The 17164-nt window shown below is 34.3% G+C and overlaps 2 protein-coding genes across 2 annotated transcripts; both read right to left on the bottom strand.

The window, feature by feature from the left end:
• Positions 1 to 190: 190 nt before the first annotated feature.
• On the bottom strand, positions 191 to 6158 carry LOC132313416 (serine/threonine-protein kinase AtPK2/AtPK19-like). Its single transcript, XM_059812165.1, has 7 exons — positions 6013 to 6158; positions 2796 to 3730; positions 2466 to 2548; positions 2251 to 2371; positions 1989 to 2162; positions 1232 to 1342; positions 191 to 891 (listed from the first exon to the last, which is right to left on the bottom strand). Exons 2-7 carry the CDS (start codon positions 3474 to 3476, stop codon positions 604 to 606), a joined length of 1458 nt encoding a protein of 485 aa, XP_059668148.1. The 5' UTR covers positions 3477 to 3730; positions 6013 to 6158; the 3' UTR covers positions 191 to 603.
• A 973-nt stretch (positions 6159 to 7131) lies between these two features.
• Positions 7132 to 11550, bottom strand: LOC132313413 (transcription elongation factor TFIIS-like). Its single transcript, XM_059812163.1, has 3 exons — positions 11213 to 11550; positions 10844 to 11022; positions 7132 to 8624 (listed from the first exon to the last, which is right to left on the bottom strand). The coding sequence occupies exons 2-3, from the start codon at positions 11006 to 11008 to the stop codon at positions 7653 to 7655; spliced, it is 1137 nt and encodes a 378-aa protein (XP_059668146.1). The 5' UTR covers positions 11009 to 11022; positions 11213 to 11550; the 3' UTR covers positions 7132 to 7652.
• Positions 11551 to 17164: the final 5614 nt, after the last annotated feature.

The raw sequence follows: 17164 nt of genomic DNA, 5'->3' as shown, positions 1-17164 counted from the left end.
CAGTTGTTCTACAGTACCCAAAAAAAAACTGAAAAAAAAAAAAAAATTAAATAAAAGCTTGGTCACTATTATAGATATATGATCCTTTTAAAATTATAAAATATAAAGAATTCGGATTTATTTTCCTCGCCAAGGTTATTAAATAAAAAACCACACACACACACACAACTTGCCCAGAGCAGTAGATTGGTTTTTAATTTAAAATCATGGCAATTTCTTGGTGCATTAGTAAAATAACAGAGTGACATTCGTGATTACCGGTTCGAGTTTCAGTGACTTTAGGCGGTAGAGGTTGAAGAAAGAAAAATGAAGCAACTAAGATAGGGACAAGACATCCCCAAGAAATTCCACATTTCAATCAATAAGCTCACAGCTGCTTAAAAGAAACCCACAATTAAAGTGCCAACTCAATATTGGAAGTCATTAAATAAAACATGTTTCATTTGCACAATAAAAATTCATCAGGTTGATCAGCTTCTATGGTTGACGCTCCATAATTAAAAATCTAAAATCAACCAGAAAGGGGTTGCTAAATAAACCATCTCATCTTGAGAGGAAGGAAAAGCGATTGACTTCTATAAAACTTTGCATGTAGAAGCACTATTATTGCCACAGAAAATAGGCTGCGGGCTTCACGTAAGTAAAGCCCTGGAAGGGGTTCTCTTTGCTTGTTGGACTGGAAACTGGAGAATCTGACAGTGGCATATCAGTCCATCGCTTATCAAAATTGGCAATACAGTGTTGTCCAGCAACTTCGGGGCGAAAACTTGGCTGGATTTCCCTGCCCTCCAATTTCTTCCAGTTGATTGGCTTAAACCATTTATGTCGCTTAATTTCGTCACTCCCAGTTGGCCCACTGCCGAGGCGCTTGCATGGATCCTTTTGTAGAAGCTGAAATGTAAGAAACAGTTCACAAGTTTTATGGTTGGTTGATGAACAAATGAAATGAAAACAAAAATGCAGGGGACAATAATACCCTATCTTGGGCAATGGGAAGTTCATTATTTTGATTTTAAGACACCAATCAATCCTGTAAGACATCTATTAAAACTGGATGCCTTCAACTCCAATTTTGAAGTGTCACAGACACTAGTAATGCTCCCAGTAACATTCATTTCAACTGTTGGGAGCAAAAGTTTGTGCAATCATAACAGGCATCCAATAGCACAGAATTTACCCACACTGATTAAAGGATAGAAAAAATTCATAAGTCAAGGACATGAAGAGTTACCCCTTTCAACAGAGAATGTGCTTCACTTGTCAAAAATGCTGGCAGCTTAATTTTGTCCTTTATTATCTTTTGCTGAATTTTTGCCCTATTCCCACCAGCAATAAAAGGAGGCTGCACAAGCAAAAAGCAAAACAGTGATCGTTAGGAACAGCAAATGGCTTTTTCCTAAACGAAATAAACTGCGGTTATCTTTAGAAAAAATGTTGCTACAAGACCAATATGAGATAATATTATGTGGTTCTAAGTTTGACCCTTACTCAACTGCTCAAGAGATATCAATATGCCTAAGCACTCTCTGGTTCTTAAGGTGATTCCAAGGTTTGTCCACCTCAAGAAAAGAAAGAAAGGATGCTAGTCCCACTACAATATGAAATTTGTTAAACCAGATTACCAGCAGAAGCTCTTTTTATTTTTATTTAAAATAAATGTGCGCCCTTCTATTGGTGCATTCATTTTGGACCACAATTTTAATTGCTGTAAACTTATAGAAACTTGTCTACAAACTTCGACAAGGTACTTATTAGTCAGGCCACAAAACACGGATTTCAAATTATGAATCCACCTATCAAAACTTTAATCAAAAGCAATACTGTAAGAGACCCAGCAAAATAATAAATAATTTGGGCATAACCATGTAAATGACGAGGCCCATTGCCCAGGACCAACACCACATGGAGGACCAAATAAAATAAAATAGATACAAAAGACAACTGCTTGCATATAATACACGGGAATAAATCTATTTACGAATGCTGACCTTCCCACTAAGCATCTCAAACAGTAGGATTCCAACACTCCACCAGTCTGCAGCCTTATCATGGCCCTTCCCAAGAACAATTTCGGGTGACATATATTCTACTGTTCCACAAAAGGAGTTTGATCTTTTGTTCTCTTCAAATTGCTTCGCCAGGCCAAAATCAGTCAACATGGCCTAAATTCGAATCAGATGAAGTATAAGTTGAAGATATATGCAAGTTGGCATAGTTTGAGAGAGAGAGAGAGAGAGAGAGAGAATATACATGGCCATCTGCATCGAGCAGGATATTTTCCGGTTTAAGATCCCTATGCATGATGCCATTTGCATGAAGGTGAGACACTGCTGAAACAATCTCTGCGGCATATACACGTGCTAGATCCTCCCTGAAACATACAATGGGATTACTCGGCCTCACATCTCCAGTACTCAGAGAGAAAAAATAAAAATAAAAATCCGAAGCTGAAAGATAAAAGATACCTGAAAAGGCCATGGTGGTAGAGCTGAAAGAACAGGTGTCCCCCATTCACGAAATCCAGCACAAGGTAAAGTCTATATTTGGTCTGCAGGTAAAAAAGAACTCACATTTTATTTACATGCATTGACTAAAGTTCCAAAATATTCATATTTAATTCAGATCACTAGATCTTGTAACCTGTAAGCACTTGTACTTCACACAGATACAAAGAATCTAAAAATTCTAAAGATTTTATTCGAGCACTTCAATTGAAAGATAGAAAATAGAGAACAATGAAAGGAAATAAAAATCGTATAAGTTAAGAATTGAACTCATATTGAGGTAAAAATTACTTGGAAAGAATATCTGAGCTGGATAATAAAGGGATGATCAATCTTTGTCAAAATATCCCTCTCTGCTTTCATGTATTCAGCATGATTCTTCTCCATAATCTTATCCTTGCGCATGACCTTCATGGCATATATTTCTGATGTGCCCCTCTTCCTCACCTGAAACACTTTCCCGAATGCTCCCTGTCCAACAACCTTCATGACCTCAAAATCTTCAAGGCCCATGCTCTGCACCTTCATGGAATCATCATCAATAGATACAACAGGTTCCTCAAAAACAGAAACATCAGTGGAGGATTCGCTAAGTTCTTCAATTGTCTCTTCCTGAACACACTCTACAAGTTCCATTGAATCCTGTGTCTCATGTATGATGAGCTTGTTCAGTTTCAACGAAAGACTAACACAAGCAGAGGGGCCAACCAACGAATGTGATTGACTGTAAATGACCACTGGATCATCATAGATGAGATCACTCATATCTGCTGCAAACACTGAATCTCCAGAATTCACGTTATTATCTTCCGTTGAAACTTGAACTGGTAGAGGACCAAATACATCAGAGAAATCTAACTCAATGTGATCTGAGGGAACAACATCAGGAGGGCTCATAGGGAAAAGTAACTGGTTGTGAAAGGATTTGCACATGTGAGTTTTGGCCATAGCAGGCAGCTGAGAAGACACCATGATGCAAATATTGATTAAAGGGAAGCAGATGGTCAAAATTCAGTCACTTCTATGGATGAGTCTCTACAAAGGACTCGTATACTGCTGAAGGAGCCTCAATCAAAAATAAGTTCACGTATGCAGTGGGAGTTTTGAAGAACTTTGACAATAGGCAGACCAAAATCCAGCAGAAGAAATCGTCCTTGTTTCCCGATTTACAGGAAACCACGGATACCACAGTAGTTCTTGAATTCATGAAGTTACGGCTGTCAAATCTGTTATTCAAGGTCAATAGAAAATAGTTTGACAAGTGGGTTAATAAATGACTAACCAAACAAGATTACATTACAGAAAAAGATAAAAAAAATAATAATAATAATAATTAGTAAGCTTCTCCACAATAATAAGACTTTCCATGACCAAGAAGTGAAAACAAGATTCAACAGTATATAAAAATAAGGAAGCATCTCCACAATAATAGGACTAGCTATAAGTCTACTATGTACACTTAATTTCATGATGGATACCCATACTGGCCTGAACATGCATATAAGATTCTCATACAAATATATATATACATATAAGAATATAAAAAATTAGCAACACTTTGTAAGACATTTACATGCAGATGGATATGAAATTCTTAGACATGTCAGAAATCAAATTTGCCCATTTGGGAGATGCAACGGAATGATACTGGTAAGTAGAACTGGTCACTGAAGTAGCATTTATCAGTGATGGCTAGAGACATGTACTGTTTTACTTTTCTCTTCTTAGGATAAATTGTGAAAACCCCTACTGTAGACCTGAGAAAAGACCTTAAACTATCAGAAAGCTGCAATTAAAGCCATGACAACGTGAGATTGCTAGTATATCTTTCTTTTTTTCAACGGTAAGTTAGTTTACCTTTCTGTTGTTGAATAAAAGAATTAAAATTTCTATGATTCCACCCAAATCCCAATACATGCATAATCAAACTAATATAGTTTTGCAATCTATCCATTCTTTTTCATCATTTTGAAATCCTAACACACACACAACCCTCTGGGTCAAAGAATTGCAAAAAATATGATTAACCAAAGTGAAAAGAAAATAGTTTGAAAAATAACTGCATAAAGCAGAACTTAGGAGCAGTGTATCTAAAGCAATAAAGACAAAGAAACACAAAAAAAATCTGGTTCAACAAATCAAGGCCATTATAAATATATTGGGAAAATCCATAAACACAACAATGATCCTGAGTTTGATTGCCAAGAAAGGAAGAAAAGAAAAGGCAACTATTGGTGACATGGATGATTCATTTAACTCTTTTGCAGATTATTACTATTTTGGGGAGTTTTTCGCTATATCAGGGGTTCTTGCAATGTACCCCAAATTTTTATTAAAACTATTGCATGAATACCTTGTCGTAATGCCTCAAACAATAAAAAGAAATTGTTAAACAACTTGGAGGGGAACTCAACATTCAACCAAAAAAGGGGAAAATAAAACAAACAAGAAGTGGAGTTTAGAGTGTACATAAAAACTAGTTTCACAAATATTAGAGGAGACCTGGTGTATGACAGGAAAGAATTGAAAAAAGAGAATTCATGTGGCTAACCCATCCATATGGAATGAAAGGCAAGGATGATGGCAATGATGGAGTTCAATTTTTTTTTTTTTTTTTTTTTTTTTTCCCTGATAAGTAATGGCAATGATGATAAAAACTAGGTTCACAAATCCAGCGAACTGAACTTACTAAAAATCCCAAAAGGAAAGAATATAGTATGAACAGAAAAAAAGTGGGAAAGAGAATTTCAACAAAAAGTCCAAAATCATGTTATAAGTAGGCCTTAGATTTCAGAAATCAGGTATGTTAATGTCCAACCAAACCCTAATAATGAATAAAAATCAATATTATTTGTTTGTAGATAAATCCCATGAACTTAAACTTAACGTTCTATATGTCATTCTTTGCCAACTATTATTGCATGCAAACAGATTTAGATTTATATCCCCAGAAAAGAAAAAAACCAAGGGGTCCAAAACCCTTAAAAGGACAACCTTGCAGTTCTTTTCACACATATTCATTATATCATGCTCAATTGTAACAAACTTACATCTGAATCTAATAGATTTAAAATATAAAAAAAAAAATTAATTAAATTAAATAAAAAAACACACCCCCCAGAACATTAAAGCTCAATCTTCGAAAATCCAGACTGAATATAATAAGAAACCATAGAACATTCAATACAACGTTAGATTTCTCCTTCTTTTTTTACCGGAAAATACAACTTTAGATTTCTCGACACAATAGGATCATCAGGAACAATAAGGAGAACCAAATCACGTTAAACAACATTAATGCCTCCGAATTTTGTATCTTTTTTTCAATTACAAAAAACCCAGATCCTTTTCTTTTCCTTCGATTTCCCGCTAACCAAACAGATCACGAATACAGAGTCAACAATCCTTTAAAAAAACATATATATATATATACATATATATATACACATATATAAAGAACAGAGATCGTACAATATAGAGATGAAAAGTGAGGAGAGAGTGAATCTACCTTTGGGAGTTTGCAGAGGCGGAGGAGGAGGCGAAGCAGAGTTCTTTTAGTTTTGGAGGACGTCTGCCTGTCTGTATTAACTAATCCAAGGAATGCCTCGCGTCGCCGCCTATAACATCACAACGCACAAAAGAGAAATATTCTTGAATTGATGCTCAAATTTGACGCGTGGCGACATCCTAATGGCTCATCGGATAGCTTGCAACTAATGGAAAAGTTTCCCAATCGTGGACAACTCGTTAGAACTTAGAATATGCTTTTTGGACTCCACTTTTGGATTGCTAGGCGCCCAATTGAATATTTACTGCCTCTTTATTATTGTACCTTTACCTAATTGACATTCTTAGTCAAGTGCCTCTCAATTTATTGGAATATTACTAGTAAATCAAACTAGACACTTACTTGAATTAGATTTTTTTACCAATTTGGCAAGCAATTTTTAAGACTTTGGGATTAATTTGTTTAAAAAGAAATTACCTCAAATTTAATTTTAGTTGGACGGACTTTATATTGAGTATCTCTTAATCTATATGCAACGCGAATTTAAGTATAAATTACCAATCCAATTTTTAGATAGAAATCTCATTCTCCTCATATCTTGGTCTTTTTTTCAAAAATAAATGTGTTTTGAGTTTGAAAAGTTTGGACTGAAAATAGATTTGGTTGGACTTTACATTTTACATCAAATCACAATATATAACACTTCAAAATAACAATTCCATCATTAAAACAAAGAAATAAAATATCATCAACTATTATCTTTTTATATTACTGTAACTGAAAAAAAATATAATAATAATAATAATAATAATAATAATAGGACAAATCGTATCTACTCACCAATGAATTACAAAACAAAACAAACAGAGCAAATAACCTGTCTATGATCTGAGATACTGATTGGATCCATTTACAAAACAAATGCACAATGATAAAATAAAAAAATAATAATAATAAATAAAGAAAACATAAAAACAACTAAATTAATTTCTAAAAAGATAATTTTTCTTATTTATTATTACTTTCTCCATTTTGTAAGAGAACATGATCCGGCAAGTATTGTCAATAATAATACAACAACAACGATGCATGACTACTCACCAAAACAACAATAAAATATAATAAAAATGAACAATCACCATTCATAACATTGGTTGATACTTGATACACGTAATCCAACACCACAAAGATATCCCTAACATTCTGGCTGCTAAAAATAATAGTCAACTACACATAATGTAGCACAACAAAAATATCCCAAACATTCTGGCAGCACAGGGGTTAAAACAGCCATCCTCCTAGTCCAAGATAAATTATATAGACTTCCCTAAAATAAGTTCTTCATAACTAGTACATAACTGGTACAACCTAAAATTAGAAAAACAATCAAGAGAAAACCTATTAACTTATTGAAAAAACACGTTTGCCAGTCTTTGGCATAAACACTACATCTAAAGTCTAAACACCTCAACAAATGCCAGATAAAAGGCTCCTACAGAAAATAAATTTGCATAGATGGATATTTTCAGAACATCAAATGTCACAAGAATCAATGTTGAATCTTGCTCGAGAATGCTGGAACTTCATGGCATAGCCATGCACCTAATCCATATGACTGAATATTCAACAGAAAATCCCCTCTAGCAAAACTTCCAATGGTTGTTGCAGTTTACACACGTTACAAAGGTTGTCATTGGTTCATCTGCACTCCTGGTCTGCAGTTGATAGTAAGTACACATGCGCTTCTGACAACGACCACACTTGAACTGATCAGTTGTGGCTTCTGGTGCAGCACCGCGCTCGCATTCAAATAACGCTTTGTCTTTGATTTGCCTATTCTCACGTTGCCTTTCATCACTGGCCATTTCTTCCGGGCTCATATTGACTAATCTCTCTGGCTTGACCTGTCCAAGGAGCAATTTTCGCCTCAAATCAGGGTTGTTTGGATCCTTTATGTTGAACATTATAGATCTGTACTTGACCTTCTGGGGACCGTTTGACCGACCCATTTTCTCGAACATTGCGGACTCTACAGCTACAGCAACTCGAAATGGGTCAGATGCATTTAAATCATCCTTGTAGTCCTCATCAGCCTCGCTCGAAACTTTAGACAACGCCTCTATAAGAAGCTCTCGAATTTTGTCACGCATACCATCACCACATTTGATCAATGAAGTCAGCTTTGGGGGAGCATTAGGTTCTTGAGATGATTTCTTCATGCTAGAAGCTTGTTTCTCCACCTTTGGTATCTTTTCATCCTTCACATAAACCTTCTCAGCCTTCACATCATCCATAATTCCCACTTTCTTTGCAACCTTAACAGTTTCTGTCCTAGAAACACTCCCAGAATTTGTAAAATCACCTTTATCAACTTTCTCAATTTTGAAACTTCCAGACTTCGAAATCTTTTCAACCTTTATCGACCCGGACTTATGAATCTCCTCAACTTTGACAGTCTCTACCTTTACTGACGGGGACTTATCTAGGCCACCATTTTTCTTTTTAAGTGTTTCATCAATGACTATCTTTTTCCAAATTTCGACCACATCAGAAGCCATGGTCTGAATCTGTTCCACAGGATGCTTTGTTAGATGACGAAGTCGTTTTGCAACCTGGAATTTTCAGATCAAATTTTGAACTCCATTGGGAAAAATAAGCTTTCAACACAGAAACTGAGAAGAATGAATTAATAAAATAGAATAATCTAGGGGAAAAAATTCTACCAAGTTAATGAGCCAACTGCAAGCATTAAGGATTAAGGCTTTGTTGAAATGAGTAAAAAGCCTAACAACATTCTCATTTTAATTCTTATACAGAGAGAGAGAGAGAGCACCAAGCAATATTAAGAAGAGTAAGAAACAATGACTCATACTTCACTGCCATATCTCTATAGGATTATTAACATATATATATTAAAGAAATATCACGGATATGGGATACAAATACAACACAATATGAAAGGACATACAGTACTTACAATTCTATGCCCAATTTCGATGTTGCAAATTATATTGTTGAAGAGGGAGAAAATTAGGGGCATGCATTATGAATTACCATTATGCTCTTCATCTTTATCAGCTAAAGAAATAATTTTGTGGACATTTAGGTCCTTTCGCCACCTACTAGTCAACTTAACTCAGGAACCTTCTGGTATCTATTTTCATTTATATTTTGTCAAGGACAAGTGTATAATTGCACACATGCCTGCCACCCGGAAAACTATCATTGGAATTATATTTGATACGACAAACACACAACTTTTTACCCCCAAAAAATGAATAATCAACTCATCTTCATTGATCACACAGCTTATGCATATTAATAATCAGTGGGCACACCGTGGAAGTGGAATTAGGGGTGGCAACGTTTGGCACGACCCGCCAACACGACACGAGTTAAATGGGCTTGGGTTGACCTAAAACGGGTTCGGGTCATAAACGGGTCGATACTATTAACCCGTTTAGTTAATCGTGTCATGTTTGGGTTGAGAGGTTCAACTTGTGTAACCCATTTATACCCGTTTAACTATATGTGTCATGAGCAAATTTCTATTTACGTTTCAAAATAACTATCTAAACTTGTATCTTATAATTTATTGTTTTGTAGATCAGAGATTATTTAGTAATTTGGTTGGTTTGAAACTTATATTTTTCTACTATTTAATGTTTGATGGAGTATTATTAATAATTTAAATAATAAAATATGTGATTTTATTAAACAAGCCATTTAACGGGTTACACGTATAACCCGTTTAATAAACAGTTCAGGTAAGTGTTGAGGGTTTCTGACACGATTATTAAACGGGTCGTGTTCGGGTTGAGCTGTTTAGTAAAATGTCCTTAAATCGACACGACACGACACGATTACGACCCGCAAACATGAAATGCCACCCCTACATGGAATGGAATGTAGAATCAAATGGGACCAAATGGGAAGTCCCAATTTCATTGACAAAAGCAAGGTTTAAGATAACAAGTGTTTCAGTATGAAACAACCGTCATATATGGTGTCACAAGATGCCAATGCCATTTTGGTCTATGATGAAATTTACCATCCATTATGTAAACCCTATTTCTTTGCTTTTCACAAGAACTTCCAAACTTTCGAAAGATAAATGCTACAGTAATAAATATACTGCACAAAACTTACATTATCCGGGTTACTCTGCTGTACCTCACACCCGTTAGGTTACACCGTTGAACAATACTGTTATGAAGGCCACTACCATTACCTAAAACCTTGGGCAACAGAGTATTATACTTCTCTAGAATGATAGAGATGCCATAAACAGGACAATAAGAAATACCTGAAGTAGATAATTAGTCACCTGACTCCCTTTCAAACATTACTTTACAATAGTCAACACACTAAAAGTAGCACTCTAAACATATATTTAATTCCCCGAATAGCTTTTGTATATCTCTATTTAAAACCAAACACGACACCTACATCAAAATGGGAAGGTATATATTCTTTGTTTCAATTGGAAATTGGTTTTTTCTATTATCAAATGTAGAAACAAATGTACTCCAATTTGCAATAGAAAATATTTGTTTCTATATTTGATAATAGAAAAAACCAATTTGCGACATAAAATTTTTTTTAACGGAAAAAAGGATATTTTATTTGTTTTTATTTTATTTTATCCCAAAAAAAAAAAAAAAAAAAAAAATGAAAAATATCATCTTCAGCAATTTCTAACAAAGACAATAATTTTTATTCGAATCTTAATTCCCGATAACAGATAATCTCAAAGAGCATCAGATACTTTGTAGGGACCAAGAAAAAGAGAGAACTTTGATTGAATAAGCAATGAATTTGAACCCCATACCTGCGTGGAGACAAGAACATCATAGTTCACAGGAAAACTCTTGAGCTGCTTCAGTGCGTCGACACATCGATCGACTTTGGGCCCACTTTTCGGAGCTCCATCGACCGCTGCACCATCGGCGGCCTTTTTCGCAGCTTCAAACAACTCCACCAATTCTTTCTCCATCTATTTCCCGATCCCTATACCACAAACACAAAATATCAAATCACATATATATAGAGAGAGAGAGAGAGCGAAATGGAAACCCTAAGTAGCATATAATCAATCGGAGGGGAAAACAAAAAGAAACAGAAATGAAACGAAAATGAACAGATCTGAGGGACATTTTTGTAGAAGTCTACCAAAAAATGAATGAAATGATGAAAATACCTGACCAATTCGGAGCAGGTTTCGCGATGTTACTCTGTTTCTGTCTCCTGAGAGCTTCGATTTTGTCTCCGATTGTGAGGGATCGAGCGGCTGAGTCAGAACCGGCCTGTTAGAAGCAACGGCGGAGATGGCGCAGGAGGGAGACTGGAGACCTAAAACTAATGAATCGATGGGCCTTATGGGCTAAGGATTAGGTGAACTTGGGTTGTATAAATGGAGCTAATTTAGCGGTTTGACTTGACCCGTGTCAATGGCCACCTGGAACTCGATCCGGCTGAATTGCAGATGATGACAATTGAGTGGTTGCGTGGTGTTGATTGTTGCAAGTTTGGGGACGAAATTTAGGACTCGAAACTTCAACTGCATGTTCGAGCTAGTACCTGTTTTGGGATTATGGATTAATTTTTTTAAAATGTTGCCAAAAAATAGGTGTTGTAACATTTTTTATCCATACCTCATTTTCTTGTTAAGCTGTATTATTATTATTATTATTATTATTATTATTATTATTAAATTTTTTTAATATTATTATTATTATTATTATTTTGTATGAAACACAACTGTATAAAAAGAAAGGGTTAAATGCTCTTACACCTCTGAGATTTGAGTTTATTACTCTCACGTTAAATCTCAACCAAAATTGCTATCACACTCCAGGTTTGGTTTATTTGTTCTAACACCCTAAATGTCTAAATTACCCTTGGCTTTATTTTCTTATGTCATTGACTCATTGCGGACCTATAGTATAAAATATGAAATGACAATATTACCCCTCACCAAATCCAACACTATCTCTTCGCCGCCACCATGTCAGTAACCACCACCAAACCCACCCAAAACCTCCACCACCTCTCTCTCTCTCTCTCTCTCTCTCTCTCTCTCTCTATATATATATATATATATATATATAATCCTTTTAAAATAATTTTAAAAAGTATAATTTGTAATGACCTCGTCATTTTTCTTCCTTTCCTTTTTCTTAAATTTTACGGATAATTTTTTTTCGTTGATTTTTCCTTTTCGAGTTCGAGTTTTCGTCTTGTTTGGAGTGCTTGGGAATATTTTCCAAAATTCTTTCTTTTGGATTGACAACGTCCTTGTGCAGACCTCGTCATTTTCACATTTTATTTTTTTGACATTTTTATTTTTTCGTCTTTTTTCAAGTTTCGTTTTCCTTCGTGTAACCTCACTTTTTGTACTCGGATTTAGTTCCGGTTTTGCATGCATCCATGATATTTAATTTCCAAGATATTTGTATTTTTACTTTTGTACAAAAGCATACTAGTTGCTTACTTTTTCGTAAAGGGTATGAATACATAATTTATTATAAACATTCTTGATTTTTGAGGTTTTTGTGTAATTAAATTTTGTAATTAATTTCTATCTTAGGGACCATTTTGCAATTTAATTTGGAAGATATTTTTAAGAATGACCTTTTTGCAATTTCTAAAAAGTGTGAATAGTGTCACACTTCAATTGGTCCACTTGTAAGCATCTCATTGGTTCACACGTAAGGGCCTTGGATGATAACATGTGGAGGGTGAGGATTCATCCACTTGTTGACCTATGATAGGTGCACTTGTTGGCTTGGATGGTTGACAAGTATAGGCTTAAGATTAAGCCTAGAATGGATGCTTAGATTACTAACAAGTGTAAGCTCCAAAATTAGTTTTGTATTAGTGTGTGTGTGTGTGAGGTAGTGTAAGAACACGTAGTGAGTGGAGGAATACATTAAAACTAGTTTAGGTAATTTGATTTGATTTTAATTTATATCTTTTCTCTCAAACCCTAACCTAGCCACCATTGAAGGAAAACTTAATCTAGGCTTAAAACCTTAGTTTTGATCTCCTTCTATTCTCATTTGACCTTAAAGCTTGGAATAGAAAAGCTTTGCCTCACCTCCCTCTACAAAATCCTTGAAGGAAATCTATAAATTCATTTGCTTCCCTTGGATTTAAGAGGAACAATCCTCTTGTGAGGTAGGGGATGATTTATGTTTATAATCTATGAATTTAAAATATTTATGTAGCTTAGAATAATTTGTATGCATGACTTTAACTTGATTATAAAATTTTTGGTAGTAGTATGTTGTATGAAATTAAGTTAAATTATGATATTGTTAAAGGCCATAACTTAATCTATAACTTGTATTAAAGTCATTTAGGGTTGTTTTGAAATCTAGAGAAATTAATTAATTAATTTAATTAATTTTTATTTATATGTTATTTTGATTTAAATTAAATTTTGACTTGATATATGTAATGGCCATGATATGTTCCTTAGCATATATTAAATTGGAAGCAGTTTGAGTTGTTTTAAAATCTAGAGATTTAATTATTTTATTTTAATTAAAATCTATTTAATAGTTCCACTTATTTGATTATGTTTTTAACATGATATTAAATTAGGTCTTGACATGTTCTTTAACATATATTAATATGAGAATATTTGGATGATTTTTGAAATCTTCATTTAATTATTTTCTTTGTATGACATTCAATTCACATGGTTGTATCTAGTATGAAATTAACTTGTGATATGATATTAAATTGGGCCTTGACATGTTCTTTAATATATATTAATTTGAGAATATTTGGATGAGTTTTGAAATCTTCATTTAATTATTTTCTTTGTATGAAATTTAATTCACATAGTTGTACTTAGAGAGGAATTAACTTGCGACAAGATATTAAATTAGACCATGACATGTTCTTTGACATATATTAAATTGAAAATATTTGGATGAGTTTTAAAACCTAAAGATTTTAATTAAATGTAATGACCCGGCTTTTTTCCTCCTTTTCCATTTTTGGCGATTTTCTTTTTTCATCTTTTTCCTATTTTGTCTTTTCCCTATTTCGTCTTTTTCCTGTTTCTTTCGTTTTTCCTTACATAACCTTACTTGTTGTGCTCGAATTTGATTCCGGTTTTGCATGCATTCATGGTATTTAAATTCCATGACATTTACATTTTTACTTTTGTAGAAATGCATATTAAATGCTTACTTTCTTTGTAAAAGCCATGAAAACAAGATTTTTTGTAATTATCCATAACTTGAGGGGTTTTTGGGTAATTAAGTAAAGTAATTATTTTTCGTCTTAGGGACCATTTTGCAATTTAATTTGGAAGATATTTTCAAAAAGGACTTGTTTGCAATTTTCGGAAAGTGTGACAAGTGTCACACTCTCATTGGTCCACTTGTTGACATTTGTATAGAAACACTTTGATGCCTTGGATGATGACATGTGGAGGGTGGAGATTCACCCACTTGTTGGCCTATGATTGGTACACTTGTTGGCATGGATGGTTGACAAATGTAGGTTCAATATTAAGTCTTGGAAGTTTACATAGGATGGTGACAAGTGTAGGCTTGAGATTAAGTTTAGGAATGAACCATAGATTCATGACAAGTGTAAGTTCACCATTTAGTCTTACATTATGTGTATGAGAGAGGTGGTGTAATAGCACATAGTGAGTGGAGGATTTCTAACCCTTCCACTTACCATTTTACACTTTATCATTTTCATTTTCACTTGTCTTCAAGAACCATAACCTAGCCACCATTGGAGAAAAGCTTGGTTAATAGTTTTTTCTTCATTTTGGCCTCCTTCCACTCACCTTAGACATAAAACCTTGGAAGACAAAAGCTTCCTCTCACTCCCCTCTTCATTAACCCTAAACTTATTTTCCATTTTGAGATTGGTTGCTTGGATTATAGAGATTCAATTCTCTATTGAGGTAGAGGATGTTATCATTTATCTTCCAAGTGATTTTATTTGTTCCTATAGTGATATCTAAGTTATATGTTTGTCTTGTATTAAAATGAGAAATAAATGATTAATTGTGACTTGTATGTAATCACTTTAGACTTGATAAATAGCATGACCATGGCTTGATTCATAACTTATGTTAATTTGAGGTCATTTAAAGTTGTTTTAAAATCTAGAGGGATTAATGAATTAATTTAATTAATTTTTATTTATATGCTCCCATGACTTAAATCAAGTTTTGAAGTGATTTATATAATAACCATGACATGTACTACAACATATATTAAATTGAGCATGTTTGGATGAGAAGTGAAATCTAGGGAATTTAGTTGTTTATTAAATTGTTTAAATTATGATTTTAAACTTATATCATACTTTTGAGGTTATGTTCTTGTTGTTGAATGATATTGTTGTAATTAGTGGCAAATTGCATAATAATCATTCAATATTCTTCATGCCATTTTAGTTGAGAACTTAGGGCATGTATTGTGTTTCCAAAATTGATTTGTGCATGTTGATGGCTTTACATTGTATATTTATATGTTATGTTGATACATATATGTAATGTGCACAAAATGTTGATTTTGGAAACTTGGGGATGTCGTTGTTATGACTATGGCTAGGGCATGGTTCTAGTACGGGAGAAAGTCCCTCTACAAGTCTAGTGCGCACATAGGGAGGTTACCCATGGGCTAGTAACCCTAAAGTAACCACATTGTCGGTTTGGACCGGCGTGACGTCCAAGTATCCACTTTGGTTTGATTTTGCATTTAAATTTCAAGTTGTTAACTTTGTAAAATTACATCTCATTGTGTTAAGTTGAAAGTTCTATTGTCACTTGATAGCATGAATTAAATGGTATTAGATTGTAACTTGGTACAAAGATAAACCCATACATTCCCTACGAGTAAACTTGTTTACTCACCCCTAAGTTAATGGGTGTTTTGCAGGTAAAGAAGCCTTAGTGTGGGATGCACAACATTCTTAGACTCACTAGAGTTCTTGAAGTATATTTCGATGACATAGAATATGCATATGTTAGCATATCTTGTCATACTTTTGCTTACTTTGATAAAACTTGTACTTATTGTCTAAGTTATGTAATGTGCACTTAAGTGCACCTTTTGACACTCTTAGAATGTGGTTGTAATGAGGCCAAGGGCCAAAGACACTTATGTGAAATGTATGCTAACTTTGAACTTCATTGTTGCCTATTGAAGATATGTAGATTAATGCATTGAAGGGTTCTATTTTGCATATGACATACCATGAGGCCATAGGCCATTGCAACACATTTATTTTATCACATTACATATGCTTGCATGCTCACTTTGACAAACAAAACCATCCTTGATGAAACAAAGACTCTAAGTAGCATTTTTAGGGAGTTTTACCCTATTCTGTTCTAGGAGAATTTCGGGTATTTCAAAATGCATTTTTTCATTTTTCCTCGCGAGTCACATAGAAAACCCAATTTTGAGGGGGTTTATTCTTTGTATTTTTCCAGAAACTGCCATCTTGGCCCTCAAAAATCTAATTTTTTCTGAAAAATCATTGCTGCCAGGTTTTTGCCTACTTTAATGCAAATATACTTGGTACTATTCATCGACTTTTTTTTGAAAAGCGTGACGACCGATTCAAAACTTTTGGGGGTCTTGTGGGTGTATTTTAAGATTGCATTTTCAATTTAGCCAATTTAAAAACCTTCCAAAGCCCCATTTCCTTTCTTTGGGCAGTAGCTTGGAATGATTTTTGACCTCTAGACCTGATTTTCTTGAGGGTATTTTGGACATTTTACAATGCATTTTTTTGGTTTCCATCCGCGTGTCGGGTAGAAAACTTGATTTTAGGGGGGGTTTCTTCTTTGAATTTTTCCAGAAAAGTCCGTTTAGATGCCCATTTTTTCTCTCAGTTGCAGCAGTAGTGGGTTGATGACACTGTAGCTGTCACGGCCTTTGTCGGGCCGCCACGACGTCGATTTTGTTTTTGACCTTTCTCCCTCATCCGGACTCCAAATCAAGTGAGTTTTTTTTTTTAAATTGATTAATTTTTCATTGTTTATCCAACGGTGTGCTCGGTTGCACCCAGATATTTTTGGATAATTACTAGTTTACCCTTTTAGCTTCATTGCTCGTTTTTCTTTGTTTTGTCGTTTCTCCTTCGTCCGGAATTCGGATAATCA

This window comes from Cornus florida, unplaced genomic scaffold (assembly GCF_030987335.1).
Source record: "Cornus florida cultivar Cherokee Brave unplaced genomic scaffold, ASM3098733v1 CherokeeBrave_3.0.0_Hap2_Chr06, whole genome shotgun sequence".
Lineage (NCBI taxonomy): Eukaryota > Viridiplantae > Streptophyta > Magnoliopsida > Cornales > Cornaceae > Cornus > Cornus florida.
Note: the sequence above shows the minus strand (reverse complement) of the source record. Positions and strands in the feature narration are given on the sequence as shown.